The sequence below is a fragment of the Microtus oregoni genome, unplaced genomic scaffold (genome assembly GCF_018167655.1).
Source record: "Microtus oregoni isolate MIOR12 unplaced genomic scaffold, Mior012 000056F_ref0000123, whole genome shotgun sequence".
In the NCBI taxonomy this organism is placed as follows: Eukaryota; Metazoa; Chordata; class Mammalia; order Rodentia; family Cricetidae; genus Microtus; species Microtus oregoni.
In genome coordinates, this window is record NW_024543832.1 from 2,502,712 (window position 1) to 2,521,460 (window position 18,749).

Below are 18,749 nucleotides of genomic sequence, written 5' to 3' on the forward strand. Positions count from 1 at the left end.
AATGTTTTCCTATTGCATTTCTTATATAATTTCTGCATAATTTCCTGCCAAATAGTAATAAATTAAGAAATCCGTAGTCAATGAAAATTTTAAAAAGCTCCAAAGGAAGAAATATTTTTTCCATTAAAGAAATTTTCAACATCACAATCCCTGACTTCAAACTGCATTACAGTGTTACAGCACTGAAAACAGCCTGGCATTGGCATAAGAACAGAATAGAGAACTAATGGAACTGAATAGAAAACAAAGATATTAATTCACACACCTTTGAACACCTGATTTTTGACACCATGCTCAAAACTCAAGTTCAAATGGATCATAGACCTCCACATTAAGACAGGCACACTAAACCATACAGAAGAGAAAGTGGGAAATACACTTGAACATATTGGCACAGGTTACCACTTCCTAAATAAAACCCCAACATCTCAGACACTGAGAGAAACAATTAATAAATGGGACCTCCCGAAACTGCAATTTTTTCTGTAATTCAAAGAACATGGTCAACAAGACAGAACAACATCCTACAGAATGGGAAAAATCTTCAACAACACAATATCAGATAAAGGGCTAATCTTCAAAATATACAAAGAAATCAAAACAATTGATCATCAAAAGAACAAATAGCACAATAATAAATGGAGTACAGACATAAATAGAGAAATCTCAACAGAGTAATTCAAAATGGCTAAAAGATGCTTAAATAAATGTCCAACATCCTTAGTCATCAGAGAAATGCAAATCAAAATGCCTGTGAGATTCCATCTTACACCTATAAGAATGGCCAAGATCAAAAACACTGAAGACAACTTATGCTGGAGAGGTTGTGGGGTAAAGAAACACTTCTTCATTGCTGGTAGGAATGCAAGCTGGTACAGCCCCTTTGGATGTCAGTGTGGAGATTTCTCAGAAAATTAGGAAATATCCTTCTTCAAGACCAAGTAATACCACTTTTGGGTAAATAGCCAAAGGATGCTCAATCATGCCACAAGGACATGTGCTCAACTATGTTTGTAGCTGCATTGTTTGTTATGGCCAAATCCTGGAAACCACCTGAATGTCTCTTCACTAAAGAATGGATGAGAAAAATGTGATACATTTACACAATGGAGTACTACATGGCAGAAAAAAATAATGACATCTTGAATTTTTCAGGAAAATGGATGGAGCTAGAAAACATTGTTTTGAGTGAGGTAACCCAGACACAGCTGCACTCTCTCCTAAGTGATTTATAAACATAAAGCAAAAAACGCCTTACAAATCACAATCCCAGAGAACTTAGACAAAAATGAATACACTAAGAGTGACATACATAGATCTAATCTACATGGCAATTAGAAAAAAGAAGTATGCATGAATGGATCCCCTTTAGTGGCAAACTCTACGAAAAATCTCACCAACCATCAGTTTAATCTGTGACTTAAGTACAACATCAACAAATTCCCATCCAATGCAGCTTCTAACCAAATGCAAGGATTCCTCTAGGAACTACTTATTATCAAATTCTAGGGTCAGGAGACTTCTAAACAGTTCCCCAATAGTTTGCCAGTCAAAATACTGTTAATGGCCAAAGAACCCAAACTGATATTAAAAGCTTGGAATAAAGTTTCTAATAATAATAATACTTCAACTGGCAATGTTCTGATTATAGACAGAAACTTTAGGGCCCTTAATGACTCTCTTGATTTTTTTTTTAGTTTATTTATTTATTAAGGATTTCTGCCTCGTCCCCACAACCGCTTCCCATTTCCCTCCCCCTCCCCCGATCAATTCCCCCCCCCTCATCTGCTCGAAGAGCAATCAGGGTTCCCTGAGACTCTCTTGATTTTATACAACAAGTGTTATTCAGGAAGAAGGAAAGTAAAGAAGGTGGTTCCTTCTTGTTTCTTTTAATTATAAGAAGCTCCATACTGTAGGTTCTAATACTTCTCATAGTATTACTGATTTGATAAAAGAATGGCAAAATATTGGCACAGAGGAACATAAGACTCAGATTATGTCAGTATCCTTGTGTTTCCCTATGTGTTTCAAAAGTGTGTGTTTGTATTGGAGAAAAATGCCCATTTCTACAATCTTTGCAAACAAAACTTGCTACTTAAAATCAAAGTAAAAAGAAGAAAACCGCCCTCTAAAACACCTCCAAAATATAAAACTGATTTTCACTGTTCTTGTTGATGTCCATGTGAAAGTAGTGAAAGACACAATCCAGCTTCCGAAATGTGGAGAATAAACACAACCCATTCTGTTCTCTGTGCTGAGAACAGAACCCCTCCTCTTACATTCAATCTCAGCTTGGAATCCCACTACTTTTTTCACAAGGCCATCCTTAAAACTGAGGATAGTCTGTAGGACTTGGTTGGCCTGACTGGATGTCCATCCAGTTCTTCATTCCTAGAAATATTATATTTGACTCATTAATTCTTTCTGGATGATCTTTAGGCTGTGTTTTCCATGATGGTGACAGATATATTCAAAGGAGAGGCAGATGTTCAGAGCAGGTTCTGAGGGACTACAACAACTCTGCATGCTGTCCCACCTTGTTGGTAAAATTATGATAGTTTTGGGAATACTAATTTCAGATAATATTTACCATACTTGGTTTGTTCAAATTTTTCTAATGTTCAGAGAAAGTTGGACAAGAAATATCCCAGAATTTAATATAAGTCTTGTTAACCGAATGGAGTGGTTATTCACTTAAGTAGGAGTATGATAAGATTCCATTTACACTGTTGATTTTGTTTTAGTTACATAAGTGAGGCATTGGGTTTCAGGGTCTATAATTGGTTTAGAATTACATTTCTCTAGTAATATTGGAATAAAATCACAAATCAATGAACAATCTTTCAAGGTAAAGTTCCAAGTGTATCTAAACACAAACTTTTCAATTCTCTTCTATGTCAGAGGTGGATCCTTCTCTGACATATTTAAATATATTAATAATCAGTGTAACCATGATTATTTATTTGATATGATGTTTTAAATTCTACTACCAATTGATATATTTTCTTATACAAAATATTTTATCTTTGCAAGAGAGTTAATATTGACAACAGAGTTATATACATTCCCTGCTACACACTTGACAACAGTGCATACCCTGCTATGCATTACACAGTTGGTAATACAGCAGTGGTGATATGTGGAGCCCAAACAAAATATGTATCATTCTATAGGCATTCCAGCAACTATTTTGTGTGAACAGAATAGGATGTACTCCAACATACAGGAGTGTATAAACAATCAAAAGTGGCATCACAATTGTTACAGGAAAATTACTGTCATGTGAAACCTGATGAGTTTCAAAGAATTACTATCATTAAAACATATTCCTACAACCAGAAATATGACTCTGTTGGTAAAGGCTTCATCTGCATTCAAAATGACATGAAATACTGCCTTGTACCCTGTCTTCAGTGACACAGTTATAATAAAAAATGTGGCTTCAAGCAAACAAAATATTTCATGATCAGATAGAGGAATGAAGCTCTATCTTCTCTGTTCTTAGGCAGTTAGAAGAAAAGCCAGCGAAAACCAAGTGTTTTTCTTTTTCTGCCAGAAGTTTTAAAGTTCCTGAGATCAGTCAGGGCTGAGCTCCCCCTGCTGGTCCAGAGGTCCTGTACAGGGAGGTTTGTGTCTGGGCTAATGCTGAAGTTCCCTCACTGTGTCCCTTGCACAGTAATATGTGGCTGTGTCCTCAGTGGTCAGAGAGTTCAACTGCAAGAAGAACTGGTTCTTGGATGTGTCTCTAGTGATGGAGATGCGGCTCTTCAATGACGGGTTGTAATTAGTACTACCAGTATATCTTATGTACCCTATCCATTCCAACTTCTTCTCTGGGGACTGCCTGATCCAGCTCCAGTAGTAATTATTGGTAATGGAGTAACCGGTGACAGAGCAGGTGAGGGACAGTGATTGTGATGGCTTCACCAGGCCAGGTCCTGACTCCTGAAGTTGAATCTGGGACAGAATTCCTTCAGACAAAAAAAAAAGAATTCTGTCAATCACATGTTGTCAGAACCTCACATGGACACATGTGTGAAGTGGGAACACTCACCAGGAAGGGCTGTCACCAGGTAAAGAAGATCAAACAGTTTCATCTTCTAGGATACACCTCCTTTTCTTCAGAGGTCGGCCTCCTGTGAGAGATGTGAGCTCCCTCAGTACAGGAGGGGATTTAACACAGAGCTAGAAGATACATTTGCATGAGGGATGTCAAGCTAGACTTTATAAACTGGAGATGGAGACTACCCTACTGGGTTATTACAATTTGGTCAACAGTGTCTCTGACTTCATACAGATAGAGTCTGGAATAAGAGAGCTTGGGTACTACACTCTTCATAGTAAACACATCTTGGCATGAACCTGCATCCATTTCCAAGCCCAACCTCTCCATCAAATTCTACTGTTTCTGTATTTCTAGGTCACAACTCAGTGCCAACCATCTGTTCACACTACATTTCCTGAGTTCTTGATTTTTGATTAGTTTGCCCACACTGCTACTAATGTCATTCTCTTTTCTCAACCATGAGATGGGATTCTGACGTGTAACATTTTTTGCACACTTTAAATATGCATTATTCTCACTGGTTACTAAAACACTGATAGTATACACCTGGATAGGAAAGATAGTACAGGAGAATAAGACTAGGAGAATTCTGAGTAGATGTAAGGCAGAGTTAGAAGAGGTCACCAGAAGATGCAGAAGGTACAGGAAGGAGGAGAGGTAAAGACAAGAGCTATGTGGAAACATATAGAATCCTAGAAATGTTTTAATGTAAATAAAAGTAACAATCCAGTGAAATTGCCCCAAAATTTAATTTTTTTTATTAATTCTCAGTATATGTTCTTTGTTTACAAGCAGACTGGAGAAAGAAAAGTCTGCCCAAAAGTTTCCAACTTTCTTTTAAAATTTGACTATTCACATATAGTTGTTTTATAGGGACCACACCTAATTCTTAATCTATTCATTTTGTGGAATGTAAGCACATTCTGAGAGAAGCAGCTGAGAACTCTTCACACTATGGATTTGATGAAGACATCTTGTATTGTACTGAATGTCGCAAGGTCTCTCACTCTCAGAATATTATCAGCCTTTAGTTCTCTCTATTTATTCCAGTCTGTTACAGCAGGAAGTTTCCCAGCTTATGGCTGAGCAAGGCACTGATCTTTACATGTAGCAAAGGGTTATAGGGAGTCATTTTAATATAATCTTATTTTTTAAAAGAGTGTTATTTATCTTTACTGTAGTTTCCTATAGTACCTATTCTCAGATATTGGTTCCATCTACACAGGTGATAGTGTGGAAAGTCATTGTTGATTTCTACTGTATTTTCTCAGGATTATACTTGAATACGATACATGAACATAATTCCTGACATGTAATATGGGATTCTCTCTGTATACTGTGAATATATTTTATTACCATTGGTTAATAAACAAACTGATTTGGCCCACAGGCAGGCAGAATAAAGAAGCCAGGTGGGAAATCCAGGCAGGCTTACTGGGAGAAAAAGACCAGCGTTAGGGAGATGCCAATAGCCACCAGATATGCAAGAAGTGTGGTAACAAGTCATGAACCTCATGGTTAAACATAAACTAATAGAAATGTGCTAATTTAAACATAAAACCTGGGCATAGCTATACCCAAGTCATGGGTCAAACAATTATAATTAATATTAAACATGCGAGTGGTTATTTTAAAAGCAGGCACAGGACCAGAAGGGATGAGAAACCCCCAGCTACAAATGGCACCCAACCTCGTTAATGGATCCACATAAGACTTTTAAAAGCTTTCTAAAGATTCTAAGTGCAAAAATAAAAGGAGTCACATTGGGCACCCTAATCTCTCAATGCTGGCCATTTCACATAGACACATGTCCAGACAACTGCCTGAGAGATGTACTGGCATCCTATTGTCATGGGCTGGAACACATGGTAGATTCCTTCAGTCTCTTAGATGTGATACAGTAAAGAGGATCCCATCAGCTGCCTGTGGGCTTGAGAGCACAGTTGAAGGGTGAAAAGCATAGCATAGCTACAATATGTTTACTACTGCTTCCTAGAGTTGGGGCAGTAAACATGGATCCAGAAGCTTGTGGTGAACATAGCTCCACCACGTTAGAAAGCCAAATGGGTCAAAGTCAACAGCCAAAGTCTCAACTTTTTTCCTAGCCACAGCATCTTAATGTTCTAAAAACTTTTCAGGTAAAATAAGAAAAGATTACAGATATGCAGTAAGAGAGATTCATAAAATAGCATCTAAAACGGTCAGAATGTGTTTGATAAATATGCAGTCTTGGGAGATAGGGGATGCAAGATAGAGTCATAGATTAAAAGTACATTTAGGTTATTTCCAGTTTCTGGCTATAACAAACAATGCTCTTATGAACATAGTTGAGTAAATGTCTTATAGTATGATTGAGCATCATTTGAATATATATCCAAAAGTGGTATTTCTGGGTTTTGAGGAAGGTTATTTACTAATTTTCTGAGAAATAGCCACAGCCACACTGAACTGATATCCAAAAGGCTGTACCAGCTTGCATTCCCACCAGAAATGAAGGAGTGTTCCCTTTACCCCATAAACACTCCAGCATAAGTTGTCATCAGTGTTTTTGATTTTGGCCATTCTTACAAGTGTAAGATGGAATCTCAGAGTGAAATAATTACACAATGGAGTACTACACAGCAGAAAAAAATGACATCTTGAATTTTGCAGGAAAAATGGATGGAGCTAGGAAACATCATTTTGAGTGAGGTAACCCAGAGACAGAAAGACAATTAGCATATGTACTCACTCATAAGTGGTTTTTAAACATAAATCAAAGAAAACCAGCCCACAAGTCACAATCCCAGAGAACCTAGACAATAATGAGGACCCCAAGAAAGACATAAATAGATATAAGCTACCTAAGAAGTAGAAAAAGACATGATCTCCTGAATAAATTGGGAGCATGGGGATCTTGGGAGGTGGAAGACAGGAAAGGAAAGATAAGGAGGATAGCAGAGAAATATGCAGAGCTCAATAAAGATGATATTAATAAAATATAATTAAAACAAAAATGAGTTTCATAAAATAAAATAGAGCAAAATATTATAATGAGCCACATAAAGATGAAGAATACCCAGAGAGTCTGAATTACATATACTATTGTGTTTTCTTTAAATTTTTGACTATTAATGAGCGAGCTACAGAGAGACATTTGATTGTGAGGGCTGCCTAGATACACCAACATAAAGGTATCTTGACTTCATAATTTGTGTCTAAGGATATGTTGCTAAAATGAGGAACTGTGGGTTCCTCTAGGTTAATATGGTTTGATCACGTTAAGACACCTGAGATATCTCCATGGGAGCAATAGCCCAGGTGATTTAACATCCAAAACAGCTTAAAGGCAACTGACTTAGACATTCGATCCACACAGAATACTACTGCAAATATTTAGCCATAATTCTATATTTTCTCAGAATCAGTGTAAGACTACCAGTACCTTCAATCAACAGGAAGTAGTATAGAAAACTACATTCCCCCAAAATAAAACTACACCTAAATTTCCAATATACAAATTTTAAATAAATAAAGGTTTATTTTTATTTAAAGGAGGTCGGTTATAAATGGTGAGTGGTCATAGTCAATCTCTTTCTAAAGAGAAAAGGTGACTGTGATGTAAAACAATAAAAATGTAGATTATTAAATCGATTTTAATCCAAAACCAACTATTAATCTCAAAATACATTACATGGGTATAGATTTTGTTTGTTTGATACAAATTTATGGACAAATTTTATATTATATGTATATTTCTATTCTTGTTTAAAGCATTATATTTATGCAGCTCATTAAAATGCGATATAGTGTAGAACCCAAATCAATAGTCATCTATAATAGTGAAACATATAGACTTATTAATTTGTCTAACTATACAAAAGTACATTTCATAAGAACAGGTAATCTTCAAACACATCAGGGGTCTCTAGAATATGACTTTAAAAATGTTTTAATAACAGAGAATTCTTTGGACATGAAATGTCTGCTTCTGGCAGCAACAGTTAATTCAAGAGCATAATGGGCATTAAAGAAGCCTTCAAAATGGCAAGGCTAGCCATTTTGTCGAGAATGTTTTGTTTCCTGGACAGTTTTACAAAATTTTGTATAATCTTGAATGCAGGACCCATTAAATGATAATTGGGACTTGCCAAAAAAGGTGAGATAGTACGTTAAAGATCCTGCTTCAAGGAAGAATCTGTCAGACATTCTTCAATAAACCAGAGAAATTGACAGACTAATGTTACCAAAATAGGAAAGATAGTACTTCAGATTCTCTGCATCACTGAGAAACCTACCAGATAATGTCAGTCTATAAGTTGAAAATGGATGCCCCAACATTACTTAAGAGCTTTGGGTGACTATCCAGGCAGCCTAATGTCTCTCTCAGTTCTAGAGGTTAGTCATTTATTTACAATAAATTTCCTTTTTAATTACATAACGCTGTATATTTCTGGGATTTTTGATGTAGTTGAAGAGTAGATAGTTGTAATTATTGTTTTCCTTATTTAGGAAAAATAATAAATTAGATATGAAACTTCAGACTCTTAAAAATAAAATGGATGGTAGAATATTTTATTTAATTTTGTCAATTACAAATACACTAAATCTCGGAAGTGAAATCCTTGCTTAATTACTGTTTAGTGTATGTAATTTTACAATAATGAAGTTAAAGCCTTCCTTTTTGATTAGATAGAAAAGGAAATCATGTGGAATGTCTTTCTGTATGCTATGAAAATTGTTTATATAGAGACTGGAAAAGAAGGAGACTGTTCTTCTCAGGGACAGCAAGACATGAAAAATAATGCTAACTGAATTTAGGAAGGTTGAGAACGTTGATCCTGAGAACAATCCCCTTCTTTTCCAACCTCTATATTTCTCATACATGAGGCCCAAACTGTCATCCCTTCATTGGATATGTAAGTTTGATTAAGAAAGCCTCACATAGACTCATACTTTTAAATACTGAAGTCTCATTTGAGAAAATGTTTGGTAAATATTAAGAGATTTTATCTTGTAGGAGGTGTGTCATTTTGAAAAGTTAGATTATATTAAAGACTCATGCTATTTCAGAGATGTCTGCTTCTTGTTTCAGATTGAACTGAGACACTCAGCTGCTGATCCAGCCACCAAGCCTTGACTCAGTCATAGTCCACTCGAATATTCTGAAATTTTAAACATAATAAATGTGTTCATTTTATGTTGCCTTTATCTTAGTATATTTTCATAGCAGTAGAAAAATAACAAAGGCAAATATTCATATTGTGTTGCACTATGGTCAAGAATTCTGGGAATCTAAGAGAAATGAACTTGTTCTGCCAGTGATCAGATTTTACCTCAAAGACCTAATGTGACCTATGATAGATTCACATAACAAAGGCAAATTGTGTTTTTGATTGTCTAAGTAGGGAGATCTCACTTCTCATAAAGTTTTCTTGACAGGATCTATTTATACAAATTTCTATTATGAACCAAGATGAAAGTCATGGAATAACCGAATGAACTAGAAACACACCTGGTTCTCATTTTTTTTTTGATTTTTCGAGACAGGGTTTCTCTGTAGCTTTTGGTTCCTGTCCTGGAACTAGCTCTTGTAGACCAGGCTGGCCTCGAACTCACAGAGATCCGCCTGCCTCTGCCTCCCGAGTGCTGGGATTAAAGGCGTGCGCCACCACCGCCCGGCCCCTGGTTCTTATTTTAACCTGAGTGCACAATCCTCAAGGAGAAGAGAGGACATCCAAAAGTGCTAGGAATTTTTAATGTAATTATCATGGTGCCATTTTCCTTTTGGTTTTCCTTCAAATATTAATGCTGCTATAATAACAAAAAATGACATGACCTCTGCCTAAAATATGAAAAATACTTAAAATGTCCATGTATTTTCTTCTCATGAAATTTCAATGACTAAAGTAGGATACTTTGTAGTTGTCAGTTTTCACTTTGTTCATTGAAGACTGTGCCTCATATGATAAAATAGCACAAGAAGAACATATAATGTGTTGAAGACATTGGATCCCTTCAGAACATACATGTGGAGAAAATTCCAGAGAAAGTGTAAAAGAAATGCAGGTCAAACACCTGAGAGGAGAGCTTAATCTAATTATGTCTGCATAAACTCCTGGGATGAACTTGTATTCTGTGTCGTTTGCACCCCCTGGTGGCCCTGAGTGGCTTAACAGTTAGGTTTATGTCTGAGTTAACAGTGAAGTCCCATCACTGTGTCTCCAGAACAGTAATAAGTGGCTGTGTCCTCTGATCTCACACTTTTCATTTGCAGGTACAGAGTGTTCTTGGCATTGTCTCTAGAGATGGTGAATCGATCCTTCACAGATGGTGCATATCTTATAGTACTGCTGTCTTTATTAATATTTCCAACCCACTCCAGCCCCTTCTCTGGAGCTTGGCGAAACCAGTGCATCCAGTAATCACTGAAAGTGAATCCAGAGGCTACACAGGATAGTCTCAGGGATCCTCCAGGCTTCACGAGGCCTCCCCCAGACTCCACAAGCTTCACCTCAGACTGGACACCTGTAAACACAGAGAATGTTGTTAGTAAATTACCACAGAAGATTTATCTTTTATATATCTTGTTCATGTTCACTAACACTCAGTACCTCTTCTTCATAAATTACCTTTTAAAAAAGCAACAAGGAAAACCCAAATAAGCACCAAATTCATTGTGTGTTTTGTTTTCTGTGCTGATCACTGAATGTGAAGACCTGGGCATTCAGGAAAGATTCTTATGTCTGAGCTTCGGAGTCAGGGTTTATCTGCTTTTCATGAGAACAGATGGGCCTCATTTGCATATCTTCCTGCTATATAAGTTCTGTTGTTGGAGCTAAGAGATAGCATGCTCTAATAAGCTTGTAAATGTTCTGGGGAAGTCTAGCATTAAAGACTCTAGGATTCTGATAACAAAAGGGGATTTCTGTGTGTAAATTTATAATAAAATATGTAAATTTAATATAATAATAAATGAAAAATATCATCTACCATGAGCAAGTAAGACTCATTCCAGTGATGAAGTAAAGTTTTTCATATGTAAAGTTACAAATGTAATCCATAACACAATCAGACTAAAAGACAAAATCCATATGATCACATCATAGGACTGAAAAATTAGTTTAACAAAATCTTATATCTCTTCATGATAAATGCTGTGAGATTCTAGGGACTCTTGACATGAGATTCTAGGGACAAAAGGAATATACTTCACCAAAATAAATGCAATACACTGGAATCTCTCAACAAACATCAACTGAAATTAAAAGAGTTTATAAGCATTTCCACCAAAATGAGGAACAAGGTTATCCACTCTCTATATACCAATTCAAAATAGTACTTGAAGTCTTATCTAGAACATTAATATAACTAAGGAGATAAAGTGGACAAAATTAGGAAGGGAGGAACTCAAAGTATGTATCTTTGTAGATGATATGATTGAATATACAACTAACCCTAATATGCCCTCTGAAAACTCCTACAACTAAGAAATGTGATTATTAAATATCAGGACATGATATAAATGCACAAAGATCAGTGACTTTTCTATATACACATGATAATGAAATTGAGATAGAACTTGACAAGGAAACAGTACATTCACAAGAGCCTCAAAATATCTTGTGGTAACTTTAATCAAGTAAAATATTTGTATGATAAAAACTTTAAAATATTGAAGAAAAATTGAAAAAGCTAATATAGATGGGAAGATCTCCCTCAGAAATGAATTAGTAGGATTAATACAGCTAAAATTCTCATTTTATAAATAGCAATCTACAGATTAAGTACAAGCTTCAGCAAAATTGAACCACAAATATTCATAATTGGAAGGACAATGTTTAGATTCATCTGAAAACAACAACAACAGGAATTCAGGAAGTTAAAATAATCCTAATTAATACAAGAACTGTTGAAGGTATTACCATCTCTGACATCACATCATACTATAGAGCGGGAGTAATAAAAATAGCATGGTCTTGGCATAAACCTGGCATGTTGACCAATGGAAAAAAATGGAATCACTTACATAACTCCAAACACCTACGGACACTTGGCTTTTTTTTTTTTTCCGAAAAAAGCCAAAAGTCCGACTAGAAATAAAAGGGAATCATCCTCAACAAATAAAGCAGGCAAAATTGTTTGGATTCATGTAGAAGAATGTAAAAAAAAATATATTACACTCTCCCCCAGACACACATAGATCAGACTACAAAATGAAAAATATTTTTTCCCAACTTCTCATCTATTCTGAGGATAATTTCTTGAATATCTAAAGAACCCACAAAAACAGGGTAACAAGAACACAAGCAAACCAATTAAAATGGGATAGATTTAAAGTGAGAAGTCTCATAAAGGTTGAGAAGGATGAAAAGAAATATTCAAAATTCACCACCATAAAGGAAAAGCAAGTCAAAAGTGCTCTGAGACCTAAATATACAATAATTCAGAGTGTCGTAGGTCAATAAAACAAATGACAGCTCATTATTTGGTCAAGTAGAGTAAGGAGAACTCATCGATGGTGAGAATAAAAATTTGTACAGCCATTATAGAAATCATAGTAGAGGTTCCTCAGGAGTGCAAGGAGATCTACCACAACATTTAGCTTATTCATATATCTATAGGATTTTGCAGCCTAAGATGACGACACTTTCTCAAACTTATTTATTTCTGCCTAGATGTCCTTCAGTGGATGGATGGATAAAGAAAATATGGTTCATTAACAATATGGAATATTATTCAAATGTTTAAATTTCAAAGTCATGAAATTTGAAGACAGAGGACTGGATCTAGGGGAAAAGGCATAATGAGTGAGGTAACCCAGACCATAAAATACAAACTTGGTATACATGCACTTACATGAAGATGTTTGCTCTTGAGGTTTATGTAAGTATGCTTTACGCCACATAACCACATATGTTAGGTTTAAATTATGGAACTAGGCAGTCAGGTTAAATCTATTGAGGAAGTTGAAATGGAATGCAGAGTTATAGACTGGGATGTTGTGCAATGGAGTAGGATCAAAGTGTAAGGGAGTTAGAAGAGGGAAGAATAGAGGTTTTATTGAGAGGGAAAAGTAAAACTAAAGGCCAATTGAGGTTCATAAGGAAAACATTGAAATAGAAGGTGCTTAAATTGCATACATATATGAAGGCATTCTAAATAAAATTCCATATAACAGGGAAGTTAAAGATGTAGACAGTTATTTCTCATAATCAAATGAGTCCTCCAAGTCTAGGAATAGGTTTTATCTAATTGGATTATTGGCCAAGCAATTCCCATGAAATAACCAAGCAGCCCAGTCTACTGATAAATATATTACTTGGTGTCTACATAGGTAAGGTAATATTGACAAAGACAATACTTATAAAAATCATTGAAAATAGATAACTTGAGCCATTGCCTACCTAGAGTCTTCACCCCTAGTGATTAGTATTCACATGAACTGGAAGGTATTATGGATGCTACCAGAGTAGAAAGATAATTTCCAATCAAGCTATTGCTGTAGCATACACCTGAATGAAGTAGGTGTTAGCATAATACTGGCACAAAACTCTGGGGAATAATCAACAAATGTCTGACTTCATTTAAGGATCACCCTATGAGATAAAGAACATCTATGACACTGCCCTTATATCTAAGAATAAGAGAAGAGATAGATCAGGGACCTATGGCAAAGTCAAATACTAGTATTATTCTAAAAAAAAACATAGCAACAATTTATTCCTGATGACATTCTACAATATTCATAGATCAGTGGCTACCTTAGATATAATCAGACATATTTTCTGCTTCATAAGATAGTTATAAGTATAGAAATCCATTGCCAGACAATGTGCAAGGAGTGAGACACAATACAATAGTCAATTCTAAATGGGAACTCTATAGAACAGGTGACAGAAAGAATGTAAGAGTCTAAAGAGGAGTAAAGGAACACTAGGGAATCTGGGCACTAATTGCCTTTAACCCAAGCACTTGGGAACCCAAAGTAGGCAGGTCTTTGTGAGATCTATATCAAGCTGATCTATAGAGCATGTTGCAGGAGTGTTCCAGGACAGCCAAGGTTACACTGAGAAACCATGTCTCAAACGAAAGAGAACACCAGGAAAACAAGGATTGCTAAAAAATATCAATAGTATTAAGCAACTAATGAAATGGATGGAAAGCAGAATGGGAGCAGGGTTTTAACAGCTACACATCACACAAGGCATAAGATCCAATAACATGGCATTGCATAAATTAAATGTCAGAGAAATATGTGTCAAGAGGCACACAGAGAGATGACATAAAAAAGACATACAATCATCAATAAATATTTTTAATAGTGTTCAATATTCACAGACATCATGCTAATTCAAATTAAAACCATTATGAAATACAAGCTTTCCCAAGTAGAAGTGGCTGCTCTCAAAAGTCTGAAAAATTTTTGAGATCCTGAGAGAAAGCAGTCCTCATATACAGTGGTGGTGACAAAAATTAGTTCAACCATTGTAGAAATCTGATAGGAGATTTCTCATTAAAACTAAAACTAGAACTAACATATGATCCTCGTGTCTCTGTATTGGAAAAATACTCAGAGTATCCCATATCTTATGTATTTATATTTACAGCCCTATGTTTGTTGCTGTTTTTTTACTTCAGAGAAATATTAAAATTAATCAAGTTATTCATAAACATACCAGAAAATATTGTATATGTGGTACATAAAATAGGAAACTATTGTTCACATCCAGTGAATAATGGAATTAAACATTTGTAGGAAATGGATGGATATAGAGTGTAAAATATTAGGGAGTGGTAGGTGAGTATGAAGAGAGAGCAGGAATTTGTATTTAAAACATAAAATATAACAAACAAAAAAGCAAAAGATATTAAAGAGTAACTGAAGTCACAAAAATCGGATGATAACGCAATTCACCTCACATAAAGAATCTAGACACAGCCAGACTCAAACACACTTTCACACACACATAACATAACCCAATTTCACCTCATACAAAGAATCTAGACACAACTAGACTCACACACACACACACACACACACACACACACACACGTGTGTGTACAAGATAATTGTATCTGTGTTGCAGTTTACTGTGAAGCTCTGGCCTCTGGAAAAGGGCCCTCTACAACCACTCCATGTGGAATGAGACTGGGCACTCTAGTTCCTTCATTCTAATTAGGCACTCTCATGCTGGTTGAGGGAGATGAGCCTCAGATTTCTATTCTGAAAACTTTGTATATGTCAAAATTGCATATGACCAGGTAGTGAACAAACCTGGATATGCGATGTATTATACAAAGATCCATGATGACTTCAGGTGGGTCAACAAGTCACTTTGCTGGGCTGTTTTCCATGGCTTCATGCTGCTTGTTTTTTCCCTCAAAGACACAGCTTGAGCTGGGTCTGCACACGGTCTCCTCTCTTATGCATCTCATAGTCCCACTGTTTTATCCTACGTAACAGAGCAAATGTGATCTAAGACTTCCATTCCTCACATGTCTGTCATATTGTGTGCTCAGAATCAGTGACCTTTTCTTTCCAGTGGTTAGTACCTCTGCACACTGGTATTTGGTCATCAGTCCTTCCCTGCATAATGCTCCTAAATAAGTGCTATTCTTGAACTCTTAGGATCATTTGCATTCCCATTCAGTGTCTAGCATTCTTGATGAAACAGAAATAAAATACATTTTAACTTAAAATGATAAAATATGTGTTCTCCCTTTATATAAATCATGTATTTAAAGTTATAAATTTGTAAAAGAGCAAGTGGTTAATGGTGAGGTTTGAAATAAATTATATACTTACATTAATATATAATTTAAAGATATATTATAATAAAATGTTGAAGGAAAGTTTTTAATAAACAGTGGTTATATATCTGGTGAGATGGATCAGTGGTTATACATATTTCTTTAAATCCAGAAGACCAAGCTTTGATTTTTTTCACAAATGTCATGTATATACCACCACTTATAATTCTGGCTCCAATGAGTGGCAAAGCCTTTGACCACCTTGGGTACTTACAATCATGTTCTCATACCCTCACAAAGAAAAAAACACACAATTAGAAGAATATAAGTTTGAAAACAAAGAATATTTTAATTATAATATATATAATATAATATAATACAATATAATATATCTGTGTTCAAATGTGAAGAAATTCCAGCATATACCATTCATTTTGGATAATTTGAAATATCATAAAAACCTTTGCTTTTATGAATCTGATTTCTGTTATTTTATTATTCAAACTTAACAAGACTGAACATCATTACAGGAATCTGATTCTACCTACTTCCACATTTGATGCTTTTAAAGATATTAAAAGGACAGCAATACATTGAGAGATGCAAACACAGCTTAGAGAATCATCAGAAATAGAGTTATGAAAAACAGGCATGGGGGACAAATATGAGAGATGTCTTTCATCTGACTTAAAGTTGTTTAAAATTATTTCATTTATTTTGGATTTGGATACAAATCTATGCTAAGAATGAGGAATGAGGAAAAGCAATTACCACAGGCTACAAAGCAAAAACTGTGGGTCAGTGACAGAGTATAAAAAATGAATAAAATATTGCTGTGAACACAGAGTGGACTTTGAACTATCAATATTCTTGTAGCACAAATACTATCTGTCAAAGGAAGTCAATAAATGTCGGTTTCAAGGTACTGCAGTTTATTCAGCACATTGGGCAGGAATAAAAGTCCTGGGCTTACTGGAAGTCCTTTTTGTGCTTTTATGCACTTGACTCAAAGGACACACTTGGAACCAGAGAATTTTAGCATAGCCTGATGTTATACTCTGTCTCTTTGCAATATGATGTTCTCACTCTGGTGGTCAGAGCGTCATAATGGCTCCATATACACTGTGTCAGGGATAAAGTCAAGTCTAATAGGCACTCAATGACTTGTACTTGGAGAATATATGATGTCAGAATTACATAATTTTCCAATAATTTATGATTAAGCTTTGAAGTCATGTTTTCTTCTGTTATTGACATGTGGATTATATAAGAATGGATGACTTCTGACAAGTGAAACAGTTGGTCTACCAAAAGCATTTAGATGTAGCCCTTACCAGATATTGAGCTCTCTTGTGATAGATGACTTAAATTCTATGTGATGTTAATTGTTTTATGGACTGAGTGGACACAGATGTTGCACAATCAGTGAGATAGCTTAGAATCTTTGTGTTAGGTGTGTCTCTTCATATCTCACCCAGAACGAGAGACAGGATATTTCTATTCTGATATCCTCTTCCTTCAAACTATCTCACTGTAGCCTTGTTCAGAACTACATGCATATTTCTGATGGAGGAAAGTCATTGGTTAATAAAGAAACTGCCTTTGCCCATTTGATATGCCAGCCCTTAGTTGGGTGGAATAGACAGAACAGAATGCTGGGAGGAAGTGAGGCAATTGCCATGCCTCTCCTCTCTGGGTCAGACATGATGAAGCTCAGGCCCAAGATGGACATATGTTAGAATCTTCTCGGTAAGCCACCACCTTGTGGTGCTACAGATTATTAGGTATTGGTTAAAGCAATATGTGAGAGATAGCCAGTAAGAAGCTAGAGCTAATGGGCCAAGCAGTGTTTAAATGAATACAATTTGTGTGTTGTTATTTCAGGGCATAAGCTAGCCAGAGGGCTGGGAGCTGGATGTTGGGAAGCTGCCCACAACTCCTTCTACATATTTCCCTATGGGAGCATAAAAATATATTCACTGTACCATTCATAGGTGTATTAATTTTAATTCAAATCGTTGTTTATCATTTAATTCTAACTCTTCATCGTGCTACAGTTAGTTTGGAATCACAAAGGAACCAAGATAGCAAAAGCAATCTGGAATAAAAAGAATGTAGGAGGGATTACTGTATCATATTTCACAACATAATAAATTCTTATGCTAATAAAAGTAAACTGGTACTGGCACAAAAACTGATGTAGATAAAAAAACCAAACAAACTGGAAAATACAAACATGAATGTCTGTTAACTATAGCCACCTGATACTTGACAAAGACTCTAAGTTTACACATTATAAAAAGATATCATCTTCAATAAATGGTACTTGAAATACTTAGTACAAATAGAGACGAATGAAATTGCACTTGTGTTTATTATCCATCATAGAAAATTGATAAGAGAAATGAATATTATACCTGAAATATTGAACTGTTGGAAGAAACACAGGCATTACTCAACAAGTTGTAATTGTAGGAAAAAATCTTACGGACACAACTACACAAAAAGTTAAGGACAAATAATGGACAAATTTATGAGACATAATAAATCTAAATTGCTCCATCCAAAAGATGACATAATCAATTGAATAAAAAGAAAGCCCATGAAGAAAGAAAAAAAAATGCCGGCTATATTTAGAATATAGAACATTAACAAATTAAAACACTATGAATCAAAATTATTGACCCACTTTAAAGGTTATGCTCTTACCAGATAATTGAAAAAAAATAAAAAATCATCTAGAAAAAAATGTCTCAAGAAAAAGTAAATCATCTTATTGGTATATCACATTTTCAAGAGGACAAAATTTCATAAAATTTCCCAAATAACATTTTTTATTATTTTCTACAGACACATAATTTGAATGGTATTTATGTTGTTCCAACCTGTTAAAAATTAAGAGAGCTTTGGAGTTGGAATGTGGTTCTCTCCTTCCCTAAACACAAACATG

General features: G+C 35.3%; 2 gene segments (V, D, J or C); both read right to left on the reverse strand.

The window, feature by feature from the left end:
- Positions 1–3,639: 3,639 nt before the first annotated feature.
- Positions 3,640–4,136, reverse strand: LOC121438522. The segment is given in 2 exon segments: positions 3,640–3,971; positions 4,055–4,136. Coding segments are annotated over 2 exon segments (375 nt in total).
- Positions 4,137–10,241: 6,105 nt separating this feature from the next.
- LOC121438523 lies at positions 10,242–10,723 on the reverse strand. The segment is given in 2 exon segments: positions 10,242–10,573; positions 10,678–10,723. Coding segments are annotated over 2 exon segments (378 nt in total).
- Between the last annotated feature and the right edge of the window lie 8,026 nt (positions 10,724–18,749).